Source organism: Dysidea avara, chromosome 6 (genome assembly GCF_963678975.1).
Source record: "Dysidea avara chromosome 6, odDysAvar1.4, whole genome shotgun sequence".
Taxonomy (NCBI): domain Eukaryota; kingdom Metazoa; phylum Porifera; class Demospongiae; order Dictyoceratida; family Dysideidae; genus Dysidea; species Dysidea avara.
Window position 1 is genome coordinate 36,699,058 of NC_089277.1, and position 16,352 is coordinate 36,715,409.

At 36.5% G+C, this 16,352-nt stretch overlaps 2 protein-coding genes and 2 long non-coding RNA genes across 4 annotated transcripts in view; 1 reads left to right on the top strand and 3 right to left on the bottom strand.

Moving 5' to 3' along the window:
- The window catches only part of LOC136259448 (ankyrin-1-like), a 455,130-nt gene that overhangs the window by 213,484 nt on the left and 225,294 nt on the right, over nucleotides 1–16,352 (bottom strand). The gene's annotated exons all lie outside the window — the stretch shown is intronic.
- On the bottom strand, nucleotides 5,649–7,243 carry LOC136257645 (uncharacterized). Its single transcript, XR_010702092.1, has 3 exons — nucleotides 6,342–7,243; nucleotides 6,222–6,287; nucleotides 5,649–6,170 (listed from the first exon to the last, which is right to left on the bottom strand). It is a non-coding gene; the product is annotated as an uncharacterized lncRNA (long non-coding RNA).
- On the top strand, nucleotides 9,855–10,690 carry LOC136257643 (uncharacterized). Its single transcript, XR_010702091.1, has 4 exons — nucleotides 9,855–10,168; nucleotides 10,224–10,273; nucleotides 10,323–10,477; nucleotides 10,528–10,690. It is a non-coding gene; the product is annotated as an uncharacterized lncRNA (long non-coding RNA).
- The window catches only part of LOC136257637 (uncharacterized), a 97,777-nt gene continuing 94,010 nt past the window's right edge, over nucleotides 12,586–16,352 (bottom strand). Inside the window, exons 8-9 of the mRNA XM_066050889.1 lie at nucleotides 13,396–13,746; nucleotides 12,586–12,916 (exon numbers count right to left, since the gene is read on the bottom strand). Coding sequence (XP_065906961.1) covers nucleotides 12,855–12,916; nucleotides 13,396–13,746 — 413 coding nt within the window. The 3' untranslated portion in view covers nucleotides 12,586–12,854. The remainder of the gene's footprint in view (nucleotides 12,917–13,395; nucleotides 13,747–16,352) is intronic.

A 16,352-nucleotide genomic window follows, 5' to 3' on the forward strand; every position in this document is an offset into this window, starting at 1 on the left:
GAATACGATAAACAAGCAAAGAGTTATGAGCGATTATTCACGAAAAATAACACCAATATGTTGTCACGCCTACAGGGTAAACCGCGTATGGGAAGAAGCTGAAAATCGGTGGGTGAATAGGTTAACTACTGAACCTCAAACTTTTTGTGGTTTGAAAGAAATCGAGCTAAAAAACAGGAAGATACGACGAAAAAACCAACAGTGTGTAACAATTACGCAATCGAGATTAGCTAATAAAAAAAAACCACTGCTTGCCACGCCTACCAGATAAACCACTTGGGGTAATGCTTTGAAAATCGTTGTACAGATGGAGTAATCATCTTAGAAAGGCTCGTCAATGGTGTAGAAGAATCAGACTTAAAGCCACGGAGTTATAACACGAAATCCAACTTGGTGCAGCAAGTGCGAGATCGAGATACTCTAATAGAGCAGTCATCCTAATAGAGCAGTCACCCTGAAGAGAATTCAAAAGATCAGCTAGAAACAAGAAACCTGTATAGAGATCAGCTACACACAAGTCACCCTGTAGAGAGATCAGCTAGAAGAAGTTACCTTGTAGGGAGTTCATGCAACTATGGAAAGGGATAATTCAGCTGGAAAAAATCACCTTGTAGAGTTCAGCTACAAAGAAACCACCATGTAGAGAGTTCAGCTACAAACAAATCGCCCTGTGGAGAGATCAATAGAAGAAGTTACCTTGCAGAGAGTTCAGCTACAAAGAAACCATCATGTAGAGAGTTCAGCTACAAACAAATCTCCCTGTAGAGAGATTAGCTAGAAGAAGTTACCTTGTAGAGAGTTCAGCTACAAAGAAACCATCATGTAGAGAATTCAGCTACAAACAAATCTCCCTGTAGAGAGATCAGCTAGAAGAAGTTACCTTGTAGAGAGTTCAACTTCAAACAAATCACCCTGTAGAAAGATCAGCTAGAAGAGGTCACCTTGTAGAGAGTTCAGTTACAAAGAAACCACCATGTAGAGAGCTCAGCTACAAACTAGTGACTTTGTAGAGACATCAGCTAGAATAAGTTACCTTGTAGAGAGTTCAGCTATAAAAAAACCATTCTTTAAAGAGCTCAGCTGCAAACAAATCACCTGTACAGAATTCAGCTACAAATAAATCACCCTGTAGAAAGATGAGCTAGAAAAAGTTACCTTGTAGAGAGTTCAGTTACAAAGAAACCACCATGTAGAGAATTCAGCTACAAACTAGTGACCCTGTAAAGACATCAGCTAGAAGAAGTTACCTTGAAAGAGTTCAGCTACAAAGAAACCATTATTTAAAGAGCTCAGCTGCAAACAAATCACCTATACAGAATTCAGCTACAAACAAATCACCATGTAGAGAGATCAGCTAGAAGAAGTTATCTTGTAGATAGTTCAGCTACAAGCAAATCACCCTGTAGAGAGATCAGCTAGAAGAAGTTTACTTGTAGAGATTTCAGCTACAAAGAAACCATCATTTAGAGAGTTCAGCTTCAAACAAATCACCTGTAGAGAGTTCAGCTACAAACAAATCTCCCAGTAGAGAGATCAGCTAGAAGAAGTTACCTTGTAGAGAGTTCAGCTACAAACAAATCACCCTGTAGAAAGATCAGCTAGAAGAAGTCACCTTGTAGAAAGTTCAGTTACAAAGAAACCACCATGTAGAGAGTTCAGCTACAAACTAGTCACCTTGTAGAGACATCAGCTAGAAGAAGTTACCTTGTAGAGAGTTCAGCTACAAAGAAACCATTCTGTTTAGAGCTCAGCTGCAAACAAATCACCTGTACAGAATTCAGCTACAAACAAATCACCCTGTAGAGAGATCAGCTAGAAGAAGTTACCTTGTAGATAGTTCAGCTACAAACAAATCTCCCTGTAGAGAGATCAGCTAGAAGAAATTACCTTGTAGAGAGTTCAACTACAAAGAAACCATCATGTAGAGAGTTCAGCTGCAAAGAAATCACCACTGCCCAAATTTCAAGGCAATAGCTCTTTCCAATCTGAAGTTATCAATTGTCAAAGTTGGCAAATTGGATATGTGGAAGGCCCCTTTTCGCAAATCCGGTCCTATATGTATTATATGTCACCGAATTTACGAAAAAGGGTCTTCCACACACATCCAATTCTATGAACTTGAATGACCATACCTTTGTGCTCAAAGAAGATACTAACCTGAAATTTTGTTCATGTATTAACCTATGTTATTACTCATCACTGTCCAAATTTCAAGGCAATACTATTTTCCTATCTGACATTATGAACTGCCAAAGTTCGTATATTGGATGTGTGTGGAAGACACCTTTTTGCAAATCCGGTCACATATATATATATAATTTGTACATTTACTGATAAAATATTTAAAGTACATCTACTTCATCTTTTCTTCTTCCTGTAGTAAAGAAAAAAAACATAGGTTAAAAAAGTCCCAAAGCTGGCCATAGGCCGGCTTTGGGGTATACAAATACAAAAATAAATGAAATCTAATCTAAAACAGCCAAGCTGTAAAAAAAGTGTGCGGCCCTCAGAAAGGCTATGGTGAAAAAAGATGTGAAATCCAAGGTGGCGGCCAAGAAATGGCTGTGATGGTAGGTTAATAGTAAAAATTTTAATAACGACAATTCAGGTGAATTTTTGTGCCGCTTCACAAAATTTACCTGAATTGTCATTATTAAAATTTTTACCATTAACCTACCATCACAGCCATTTCTTGGCCGCCACCTTGGATTTCACATCTTTTTTCACCATAGCCTTTCTGAGGGCCGCACACTTTTTTTACAGCTTGGCTGTTTTGGATTAGATAATTATTACACATTGATTTACCTATTGCACAACTTTAATTATGTCACAAATTTAATTAGATTATTCAATATTCACTGATATCACTGGTGCATAATTATGTAGAGAAGTACTGCTAAAAAAATTGTGATGATAATTGCAGTACGCATAAGTAATTAAAGTATATATAAAGCAATTGTTAGTTAAAGGAATTTGTAAAACCAAGGGATAATGTTATCCCATTTGCATAAAGTACTTTTTTGCACCTTGTACAATACATATTTTCTAGATATAGCATTTGAAGTATCTGATTGATTATAGTTTGCTATATGGCTAAATTAAATCTACATTTTTCACCACAAATGGACGTGCATTAAAAGAGTAAAATGATACCACCTGAAAGTTAAGTTTTTTGACTCAGTATAATTATATCACTGGTGGTATATAGCCTAATAGGGGTGGGAGGTTGGTGGGTAGCCTATAAGAGCAAGAAATGGAGGGAAGAGACTAGTGAAGCTACTAGGCCCAGAGGAGGCTGTCTATCCACTGATAGAACTTATCGTAGTCCCAAAAGTGATCCAGCATATTGATGCTGTGCATGTCTGAGCTATATAGTCCACAAGAGCTGTTTCAGCAGAGTTCGGGAGTCAGACTGCATCCACAAAGCTCCAGAGACATAGCCAAAGAAAGTAGACCCAGCAAAGTGGCAGTAAGATAACAGTGTAAATCAATAGGGTAATTCATAGCCTAATTGTTTGTGACATAACTAATTAATGGTATTATCTTTTTGCAAATCTGATCACATAACTATAGTATGTGACTGGCACATACAGCTATTCAACCAAACTGCTAGGCTTGAGTACATTATGATTTTAAAATTACCTATTATTCTTTCTGGCAATTCTTTTTTTATTCACCTATTATTCCTAAAATTATTCCCAAAATTATTCTCAAATATTCCTGGAGTAATTCCTGGAATTGTAAAAATCAAATGGATATTCTTCTGCAGCTGAAAATATAACCACTTGCAAGCATTAAAGCTATACCCAAACATCGAGATACTCTAATAGAGCAGTCACAGCTAAACTTGTCTGACTGTTTTATTAGGGTAAATGACTGCTCTATTAGAGTATCTCGATCTTTTTGCCGGATTTTGTGCTAGCGAATTTTTCTGTGATACTACATGAAAAATGTGTGAATTCTAATTAATTATTCCAGAAGATCACCCTATTATTCCGGAATTATTCCTGATTCTTTTTACCACCTATTATTCCAAAAATTATTCCGGCATAATGTACGCATGCCTACAAACTGCCTTTGTCGTTGGAAAGGCACTGAAATGGCCATAATTATTACTGCACATTGTTCTGGAAATACAACTGTTCCAGTGCATTTTCAACACTGTGAAAAAGATGGAATATAAGATGGTATTTCCAGTGGCTTATTGAATACTTAATATAAGTCCTGTATTATACTCATGTTATACTTTAGTATAATCCATACTATACTATAGCATATATGGTTTCAGTTTATTTACCACATTACCTAAAATAGATTATATCTAATATAATTCCAACACTATCACTGTGAAAAATTGATGTTATACACTGGTACACACGGGTGTGTATTACACTGTTATTCTTATGTTATACACACCCTTGTATAACACAGTTATACAAGTACTGTATTTCACTGTTATACACAGGCCATGTTATACGGAGTGTAGTAAATAGTGTTATACACAGACTGTGTTATACATAGCATAGTATAACAGTGCTTTTAATGCATTAGTACATTCCAGCTTAAGCTGTATACAGTGGACCCTCAGTTATCCGAACCGTAATGTGCATGTCTAAGGAAATTATTAAACTGTTCAGATAAGTGAATTGTTCAGGTAACTGAAGCCCATACATTTATAATAACTACATAAATTGAATACTCTAATAGAGCATACATTTGTACTCAAAGTACTCCAATAGAATAGTTATTACCAATTTTACGGTACGGATACAGGGTCAGATAACTAAGGGTACAGTATATATATATATATAGCTACTGTACTATGTAATTTTTGTCATCAAGGTGTTAACCATTATAACTAGCATATTGATGCATAGTCTCTGTATTAAATCACAATGCATGCATGGAGAAACACAGAAACCCTCAAGTAGGTAATTTCTAGTCATATCCATGCACTTCTGAATAATCTATGGTTGAATTGATTGAGACAACATTATTGCTAGGAATGATCATTATCCAACTAACTGCATGGTTAAAGTGTCATTAGCTTCATAAAAATGTCATCGCTCAGTCAGAGTAATACTCATAGACTGACTTAGGATGTGAAACCAGAAAATTTTGAGTGCAGTCTCTCGAGCCACTGTATGGTACTGTGACAGACATTGTGTGTACACTACTATCCCCTTGAAGGTCTTATTGACTCACACATCTCACCAATTCTAGCATGTATGTATTACACAAATTTTAATACTCAGCATTGTCATTAATTTTATGCTATGTAGGACTAGGATATCGATGGCATGGTGGCGATTGCCATGGAAAAAAGAAATAACTGTTTCCACCTTCCCTACATGTGCAGCAGTTTCCAATCAATTCAAGGAGTCAGAACTTTCACATGTAACATTAAGAAAAATTCCCTTGGCTTCTTCCAGGATTCTATATTAGGAAAGTTATGAGATTGTGGTTGTTACATGTACAAACTATGAATGACCAAACGATACATATGAATATTTTATTTAAATATTATTATATATATTTTTTAAAAGTAAGCACTTTGCTCACATTCAATTCACGAATTGTTGCTTTTAGGGTGATATATAACGAGCATGAATTCTTTCTAACTAAGCCATGGCGGCAACCGTTACAAATTTAACATGAAATACTTGCTGCACAGTTGTGTAGGTTCTTGCTACAATGATGCTTTGTCCCCAACATTATACAGATAGTTACCATAGTAATAAACTCTTAATTTTTTACAAACTAATCCATAAAATTTTTTTATAGCAGCAACAAGTACATACAATAGGTGAATGGACACTAAGTGTAAGCCTGTGAGTTTCATAACAGTCTGTCTAATAATTCACTTCAACAGAGAGTCACATGGATGACCCACTGTACTACGCCTTCTAAAAGTCACTATACATGTATATATAATACTGTACATGACTTCAATAGTAGTAGTACTGCTACATTGATGAGTAATTGTATCCGTATTTCGTAACCATTTTAATACTGTTGCCGGTCTCACACTGCCAGCATGTGTCATCTGGAACCAAGATGACACTGATCAATTACTCTATTCTCCATATAAAGGACACCATTTGCTATATCATGACTTGACACATTACCCATTCATACTGTCATAGTGTATCAACTTGACTCATTAAAAACTATAATAGAGAAGCATTAATGACTCATTGGATATTCTTATAAAAGCTCACCTTTTGTTATTGTTTTCTCGAATTCATTGCCTATGAGCACTGTCAGCATGTGTCAACTTCCATTCACTGTAACAGAGATACACTTCATATGCAACAATATTACAATGTTAAGTTCTCTACCAAAACAAGAAAAAGGTAATTAGATGATACATTTCAGTAGCAACAGTCAGCATATTCACACATCGCATTCTCCTACCAAAGACGAAACCTCTTGGCAGGTAGCCACCAAAAGATGACACATCTGGGCAGCAACAACTGGTACATCACAATACAAACACAGTGCGTTCCCCTATCAATAAGATGAAACATCTTGGCAGGTAGCCACCGAAAGATGACACATCTTGGCAGCAAGAACTGATGACACATCTGGGCAGCAACAACTGGTACATCACAATACAAACACAGTGCGTTCCCCTACCAATAAGATGAAACATCTTGGCAGGTAGCCACCAAAAGATGACACATCTTGGCAGCGAGAACTTACGACACATCCGGGCAGCAACAACTGGTACAACACAATACAAACACAATACGTTTCCCTCCCATAAGATGAAACATCTTGGCAGGTAGCCACCAAAATATGACATATGCTAAAGTAAAATGGGATAAATACTGCAGCTTAAAAAGCAAACCCAGATCTGCAACTATCAGGATTTTGGACAAGTTCAACACTCGGTGCCAACCAACATGGCACTGTGAGACTTACAGAGGAAGGTACTAGGGAGATAAGTCTTGGGATAAGACAGTATAGTGGAGCATTTGCAGTTCTCACAAGCAGCCTGCGCTGGGTGTACTATTGTTTTCTTGATATTCAATGTGGTAATGCTGCATTCCGTAATATGGCAACTATTCCTGGCATTGTCACAAAATCGGGCAGAGTGTCCTCTGCCCAGTTTCAGCAAGGACAATTTATATCTTAAAAATCCTGTTGTTTTAGACTCTGGCTATGGTAGCTGTCCTACTTGAACATAATTATCTATGGAGGACCCTTCCACCGGTTCTGTATAGTACGCACAAGAAAAACTGATTAGGCCACTCCAAGTCATACCTTAGTTTCTGGTCACTCCCTAGCCAACAAAAGGATGTGGGCGGGCGGATGATCAGGACTTCAGGACTACCATATAGACTCTTACATATACACCGTGTAGTAATACTGTAATGTTATTAATTTTGCTCAATTTACCCATTTCATATTGAGTTTACAACCAAGCTTAACCAACATTCTTATAGCATAAGTAGTTAATTATGCTTCTGCAAAATGCACCAGGAAAATGTTGATGGCTAGCTACACTGCTGAGCACAACAATGTGTAGCTAACACTAAGGAAAGGTCTGCTCATGTAGCTACTTTTGCTTTACAAATGAAATGTTTCATTAGCTATGTCAGGAAATTATTATTTATTAGCTAGCTAATAATAATCCAAAACTATATTAACACATCATCAGAAACTCTTTCAAATGTGAAGTCTTAGCCAACTATATATGCATGTGTTTCCAGCCTTCTATACAGTAAACTTTGAGTAAAGTAGCTGTCAAAGTTTTGAGTTGTTGAGTTGTTGAGTGCTCCAGGCTAGTGTTTTTCAGTGATCATGTGGGAAAGCTAAGTTAATGTTTTAACTAAGGGATGTCATGCACTTGCTAATTTAGGACCATACTTGCAATTATGTAACCATGGAAAAGTTGAAGTTTGAGCTCACCAAATGTTACCGGATTTCTAGTCAGTATATCAGTGATCAGTGATAAGGAAGTCCAAGTTTAGATCCACTAGAAGAGTTACTAGACTAATCATTAGAGGACTACATCTGAATTGTTAGGAAAGTTTAAAGATATGGTATATCTGATCATTAGGCTAGTGATCAATGCTACATACATACTGTACTGAAGTTACTTACTGGCAACAGAAGCATTACTAATAGCTAGCTATATAGCTAATCAAGGACAAGTCAAAAACGTTATAGTAGTATCTGTCTATTCTAGTATTAGAGTTAAGGGTAGTGTGACTGCTCTATTAGAATGCCTGACTGCTCTATTAGAGTATCTCGATCTTTTGCAGTGTTTAAAAATCACTGTCCTTGGTCACGTACACTTAAGCGCTTGTAATATTAATAATAGTCCTCATAAACTGGGGTTCCAGTTTTCCATGCGGGCGGGTGACCAGAAACTAAGGTTTGACTTGGTGTGGCCTTATAGAACGCTTCAGTGCTGGCACCAGACAGAAAACATAAACTGTTACACTTTACAGGGAACACCGTGCATGTACATTAATCTTACCGTGTAGTCATTTCCGGCCGGCTCAGCTGTCCGTAGTCCCTTTCAAATACCGTGGAAAGTCTCGCACGCGTATCAGACTCTTTACAGGTAGTACGCGTGAGACTAATATTGTACACCTGTAGTAGACTTGAGTACTTCATCAAGTTCGAGACTTCACCCGCCAGCTAGCTTCACCGCCAATCGAGGGGTCCTTCACTTCCAGAAATGTCGTCGATGACCATGGAAATTTAGCAATTTTTATTAGAAATATAGAAATTTTTGTTGGGAATTCAGAAATATTAACTGAAATTTTAAATACATAAATCCGTACAATTAAAATTTTTTAAATGTTTGGCATTGAATTTTGATTATTTCATTACTGTAAGCAGGAGTTTATAAGCCCGTAGGGTGTAAGTTATATTGCATGGATTTATATGTGTATATACACGAGGCCAGCTGCAAGGAAGAGGGGTCACTATCAATAGAAGACGTATAGCGCTATCTAAATACTAACATTTGTCCGTAATCTGCTTCGTAAATTTGTTGTATTCTTTCGAGCTGATTCAACTCCCACAGTGCAAAGACCACAGTGTAAGTCGTTTTGGTGTGTCCGTGGATTACTGGTGAGTATTTTATTCACATTCCTGAGAGGTCACATGCACTGGCACCCTCGCCCCAACCATGATAGAGCCACGACGGCTTACCAGACCGCTAGTGAGCCGTTCGGCTCGGCTTGAACCCATACTGAAACCATAATACAGTAGCCTAAGGCACAGAATATACTACAACTCAAGCTACAACTTTGTAGCACCCAAGAATTTCCAAGACAGAAATTCGGAAATTTGATAGAAATTTATCCAGAAATTAGAAATTTGGGTTGGCAAATTTCCATATTTCGAAATTTTGTAGATGGATTTTGTATGTGAAGGACCCCCCGCCGCCAATGGTGCCACAAATTGGTGCACGTGATATGCGGTTGTAAACTGCAATTTCTCAAAAAAATGGATGATGAATATGCTACATGATAAGTATGATACATGATAAGTATGATATAGACCATTCTGATTTTTTTTTTTTTTTACTTTTTCACCCATTACCCATACCAGAGGTCATACATTTAAGCTATTTAAATATTTTTCAAGAACAGATGCCAGGAAATATTTTTTTACAAGAAGAGTTGTTGAACCATGGAATAATTTACCCCAAGAAGTAGCATGTGCAGCATCAGTTGATGATTTTAAGAAATTGATTGACCAATATTCATCTAACACTATGTATAAATGTATGTAATTAGTCTACTTGTACTTTTTTTACCTGTTGATCAGGTGTAACAGGCTGTTTAGCCTTATAAATTACCTGTAATAAATAATAAATAATAATAATGAACTTGTTGGATTGTTGTCAGCTAGAGATTCTGTATTTATGAAAAAGACCATATTTTGTTAGCCTGAATAACGTGACGTAAATGCGCGCTAATATAAGACAACGAAACTGATCTGAATGGAAAGCTGGATCCTCCAGTAAGTCCGCTGACTCAGTTAACGTGATTTGAGGTGTATAGCTACTATCGCTGCTGTGTGATCGTGATGGTCCCAGTACAGTTATGCGGTTTAGTTACTACTGAAGTTACAGGGACACATATAAACGGAGGATGGCATTGGTTAGTGATGTGGCCAAAGACGAAACTCAGTGTAGCATGTAAGTGTGCCTTAATTTACAGCCTGTGTGCATTTACGAGTAATGTTGTTCACAGGTGTAGCTGAGTAAATGTAAAACTTGTTCAAGATGTACTGCGAATTGTTGGTAAGTGTATCTGTACAGCCTGTGTACACTTCAGACTATATTTTGCCAGGTATGTGACGATTGTAGAGTTGATGATTGCTGCAACAGTTTCATAAGTTGTATCAATGAAGGCTGCCGGTAAATGTTTCTGTGTGCATTTATGACCAATACTTTTTGACAGATCCATTGAATTGAAATTTAATGAAGTTTTTTCATAGACTCCTGGTAAGTGTATCTTGACATCCTGTGTGCATTTATGACAGATATTTTGTCAGATATTGCCAAGTGAAGTAATAATCAGGAAAATACAGCCGTCGACTACATGGCAGGAACTGGTTGGTCTCAGTGGATCATGTTTTCTGGAATCTGCAACTCTGTGACTCATTTGTTTTTCAATTCATTTGTAAAATCTAAAAATATAATCGTATGTGCTTTAAATGGAAGAACTAATAACAGTAGGGGGTGGTTATACACATGGCTATACAGAGTACAGGGGCGGATCCAGGGGGGTGCTTTGGGGGCTGAAGCCCCCCCCTTCATATTTAGGCTTTACTTGATCAATATGCTGAGTATTATAATGAAATTTTGTCTTAGCATAATTATATGATCACTAATAATACAAATACTCATAAAACCACCTTATAAACATCTTTCCAAGGTATTATCAGTGGATTAATGGTAAAGTTTATGCAACAAGGACCCGGATCAGCATTGGAGGTGTACAAGATCGAGATACTCTAATAGAGCAGTCAGCTAACTACTCTAATAGAACATTCACTGGAAACATGTAGTTGGTTCTGTTATGCCAAATCTGCCTGCACCTATACATACAATGAAGTGCATTGGTCTGTTTAAAGGGCTTCATTCATCTACTTGTGTAGTTAATATGTATGACAATACTTAATTCAGGTACACAATTTCCATTGAAAATGCTCTCAGATTCAATCTTGTATTGTTCAAATTTCAAAATTTTCCACTTTCAACATTATTATTCTAACATGCACTTATTCAGTGTTGTGCAATTGTGAGAGAGGTGCATCATGTACTTGGCTGTCTGTACCTACCCAAACTTTTCCATTAGCAAAATGCTTCAGAGAGCCGTACCTATAATCTAAAGGCAGTATATAAAATATCTACAGGCAGAAAATATTATGAATTTTATGTGGAAATGTCTCCAAATTGCAGTATTTTAGTATCAAATTTTCTGGGGGAGCATGCCCCCAGACCCCCCTAGTTCCAGCATGCTTTGTATGCTGGGAAGTGTACTTCGCACACGACTACCAAAGAGATTAGTACCTTGAGTTAGCCCCCCCTTTTATAAATCCTAGATCCGCCCCTGGAGTATGTATAACACTAGAATGCATATGTTATAGACATTGTTATACACTAGGGAAGTGGTGATAACACTGCTATACACATGTTATACGCTTGTAATACATACGTTATAAGCACCAGTATAACACTGTTTCACACATGTTATACATGCCCGTGTATATAGTATCCATAAAGATGTTTTACAGAGGCTGTATAACGGATGCGTCACCTGTTTATAACATAAGCATAACAGTGTTATACATGTGCTATACACCAGTGGATAACATACCATTTTTCACTGTGTATACCATCACATATATGGTTTCAGTATGTTTAACACATTATCTAAAGCCTTACATAAAAGTGTTAATATACTACAGGTTATATCAAGCTTTTTTGTATTCAATAAGCCACTGGAACTACCATCTTATATTCCTCTTTTTTCACAGTGCAATACAAGGGAACTTTGACCAATTTCTTGCAGTGATTACAGGCCATGCTACAGTATATTGTATAATATAAGGAACACTGTAAAACTATGCAATTCCATTTTGAAAAGGGCGCCATTAGACTAATAGAACAGTAAGAAATTCTAATAGAGCAGTCACACATATATCCTACAGTAACTCTAAAAAACGCATTCACATGGAATGATAATACTCTAATAAAGCAACCAATTGAAAGAATAAAGACTATAATATGCAATTACATTTGAAGCTAAAGATCGGCCAAAGATGATGACAATTATTTTTTGGGCAAAATGGGCATTTCTCAGATGCATAATGATTATGTGATTTTCCAAGCACTGCTCAAAAGCATAATGTTTTTTTGCTTATATATTAACATCCATGGCTGCTCCAGATATTGGTCAGCTCTTTTGATTACCAGCTGCAGTTAGCTTCATGGATGCGCCTTTTTAGCCACATAACTGCTTGAAGATTTCAAGTTTGAATCATAATAAGCGCAAAAATATTTTGCAACACAAACACATCCCCTCCCCTTCATCACCTTCTGTTCTTCATTAAAATAGTTTTAAAGAATATGCAGCAAAAAATAGTTGATACATCAAACAAATGTGTGCATATACAGCTGGGGCCAAAATACTGATAATAGGTACAAAAATGAATAATATTTAGTAGATAAATGCCCATTCATCTACAGGGAAAAAACCTCCATAGGCAAGGAAAAACCCTAAATAATAAACAGCTGTATATAGTAATTAAAGTACAGGAAATTATATTATGTACAAAATGTGTTGTGCATAAATGTGTTCAAAAACAGTAAATGATTAGGTTGGAGTTCCCCCTACATCTCGTGGATCACCATCTGCTATGTCTGTCTGATCCAAATCTGTATACAAAATCTGTATGTATTTTATACATATATAAAATAGTACACCTCATACAGCAATAAACTTTATTAAAATTTTATACTCTAAGTTTATACTCTAATGATAATCGTTCTGACTGTAGATGAGAAGGAATGCAAGTAAAAGAAAACTGAAAGCAGATCTTTCACTGGATTTGGGGCCATATAAAATCTAAAAAGTCATACAAAACAGCTGAGCTGTAAAAGGGTGCTGCCTTCATAGCACCTGTAGTCTAAAAGCATAATTGTGAAATCAAAATTGGTGGCCAAAAAATGGCTGCAAGGACGTTAATGCTACATAATACATTTTAACAATGGCTGCAATATTAAAATTAACATTATATATATTTGTTATTGCAGCCAACCTATGACTTCGCAGCTTTTAAATGCAGGTGTTTTGAAGTTCACACTTTTGTTTATGTAGTATAACTGTTTTTGGGTATAGCAATTTCATTGCATACCTTTTTCATCCTGTGTGCAAACTGCTTCTTTAGTAAGCTTTAGTTCAGACAGCTTCTTTCTGATAGCAAGTGAGACATTTCTGCTGTCTATACTGCCATACAGTTCAGTAATGTCAAGAAGTTTGTAAAAGTTATCAATAATTCCAGATGCTAGTGCAGAGGAAACTCTGTTCAACAGCATCATGGCTGCCTTATTTGATGAAGCAATAGAGAAGATTTCTTCTTGATCTCCTTGAGATATGATATTTTTGGCAACAAAATGTGGAGATAGTGATTTAGCAGACATGCTGTTAACAATCTGACTATAATATTGTATGAAGACTTCCTGCTCTGGTGACAATGATTCTGTACCTGTCAAAATATATAATTTTATTTGAGAGGTTTGCAGCTAAGTAGTTAATATAGTGGAATTTTATGCTTCTTGCAAACTATATACCATAATAATTATTAGCCATGAGTATTCAGGAAAAAGAAAAGTTGTGAGAGGTGAACGTCATCTAGGGAGGTAGCCTAGTGCTGCAGAGTAACAAGTTTACAGAAAGGCATATTGATAACACTCAATGATTGGCTAATAAAACTTACAATTTGAAGCAGTCACTACAGAGGGACAGCAATGGGATTATTTTCAAAGTGGTTACAAGAAAAGGAAACTATAAAACACAAGAGAACTCAGTGGCAATTAAACCTACTAATGCTGTAATATACAGGATAATATTGTTGCAAAATGTATTGTGTAGCTGATACTTACCATACTGATTTGTTTAAATTCAACTAAAAGTAGTGAGAATGTTGCTTTATAACTACATAGCCTGCAGCTGGAGACATTGTGAGTTTACAAAGGAAGCTGAATTTTTAGATATAACAGAAACTATGCTGTACACTGAATGGCTGTAGCTCAAGTAAAAGCCTATGTGTAAGCAGATACGTATGTATATGCCAATTCTTTTTTAACATTTTGTTTCATATACAAAAATTATTTTGCCAGATTTTTAGCAGTTAATTTGTTCGGTTTTTGCTATAATCTCCTTAGCACTTTCAAATCACAGTTGTCTGCACTACCATATCTACATACTATTTTTTACATTTGTTGTTTTCAGTATTTAGCCCTGCAGATATGACAAAAAGGTGCGCTTGTAATTTTTGGAAACAGCTTGTAACTTTGCACCACATCTACTGATGTGCACACATCGGGATATAATTGTGCTATAATATGCTCTTATACCCTTCAGACGCATCAATAAGGCTTGTACAAGTTATGGAAATTTTTAAGTTATGCCTATATAAAGTAAAACTAATTGAAAATAAGATAAACTTTGAAGGGGTACATTTTCAAAGATAATTCACTTCAAATTTTGCGTGGGAGATGTCTGAAATATTTCACAGAAAAAAATGAGCTGTTTCTGTTCAGCCGTTACTGTGCAGGGGCATAGGCAGCATGGGTGCCATGGGTGCTTGGGCACCCATAAATATTTCCAGTTGCATAGGTAATGGGTGTCAGCACACCGTATTATATATCTAAACCAAAACAGCCAAGCTGTAAAAAAAGTGTGCAGCCCCAAAAAAGGCCAGGGTGAAAAAAGGTTTGAAATCCAAGGTGGTGGCCAAGAAATGGCTGTGATGGTAGGCTAATGGCAAAAATTTTAATTATGACAATTCAGGCGAATTTGCGTTGCCTCCTCCACTAGGATTCAGCACTAAATTCACCTGAATTGTCATAATTAAAATTTTTTCCATTAACCGACCATCACAGCCATTTCTTGGCCGCCACCTTGGATTTCACATCTTTTTTCATCCTGGCCTTTTTGGGGGCCGCACTCTTTTTTTACAGCTTGGCTGTTTTGGTTTAGATATCACTTCTTCACTGTTAAAACGAGGTGTTACAGGTACACCCATCGTAAAGGTGTTCATGTACACCCATGGTATTTATAACACCCTAGTGGAGTATTGTAGCACTTGGGGTGTTGCTGAACACCACAAATGTCATTTTACTCCCCAATAATAGCTAAGCCACTGTAAGGGTGTTTGCCTACACCTAGGTATATTGAAACCCACAATTGGATGCTTCTATTGAAGATTAGGTTATAAGTACAGTTTGCTAACTTCTATAAGAGTGACTTGGAAACAACTATGTGGTAAGTATAAGGTGTTGCAAATATATTATTGCGTACTGCTAATGTGCTTTGTTGTTGGTAGTCATTGAGTATAAATTGAAATCAACATGAAGGTTACTGGAATGCTATAGCAAGCCTACATTTCTTTTCAACAAAATTCCACCATGGAGAGCACTAGAACATCTTTAAAGTGTACTGTGACACCTTTATAGCTATTCCTAGAACACCCTTAGGGAGTGTTGCAATGCCCTTGTAACACCTTTTAGTTGCTCCTAGAGCACCCCTGGGAGTACTACAACTCCTTTCAAAGGAGTTCAATTTAAACAGCAGTTAGAACTCCCCCAAAGGTGATTGGATTACACCCTATTTTTAACAGTGTTTTGTATTGCAAGCCACAAAGCCAGCCATTAACTGGGTTTGGTGCTTCCTTCTGACTTTTTTTTTTCTTTTCTTTTCTGCAGGAATATTGGAACAAAGAAAGAAATGTTGTGTATAGTTTTTTGTCTGATTAAAAAATATTTGTATATTTAACAATGAAAGCTGATTTTGTTTCCAACACATATTTCTACAGGGTGATTTGTTTGTAGCTGATCCCTATAAGATAACTTGCATCTAGCTGATATCTCTACAGGGTGACTTATTTGTAGCTGATCTCTCTACATGTAGGGTAACTAAACCTTTTAAATGATGGTTTCTTTGTAACTGAACTCTCTACAAGGTAACTTCTTCTGGCTGATCTCTCTACAGGGTGACTTGTTTGTAGCTGATCTCTCTACAGGTTTTTTTTTTTTGTAGCTGAACCTTCTACATGATGGTTTCTTTGAAACTGAACTCTCTACAAGGTAA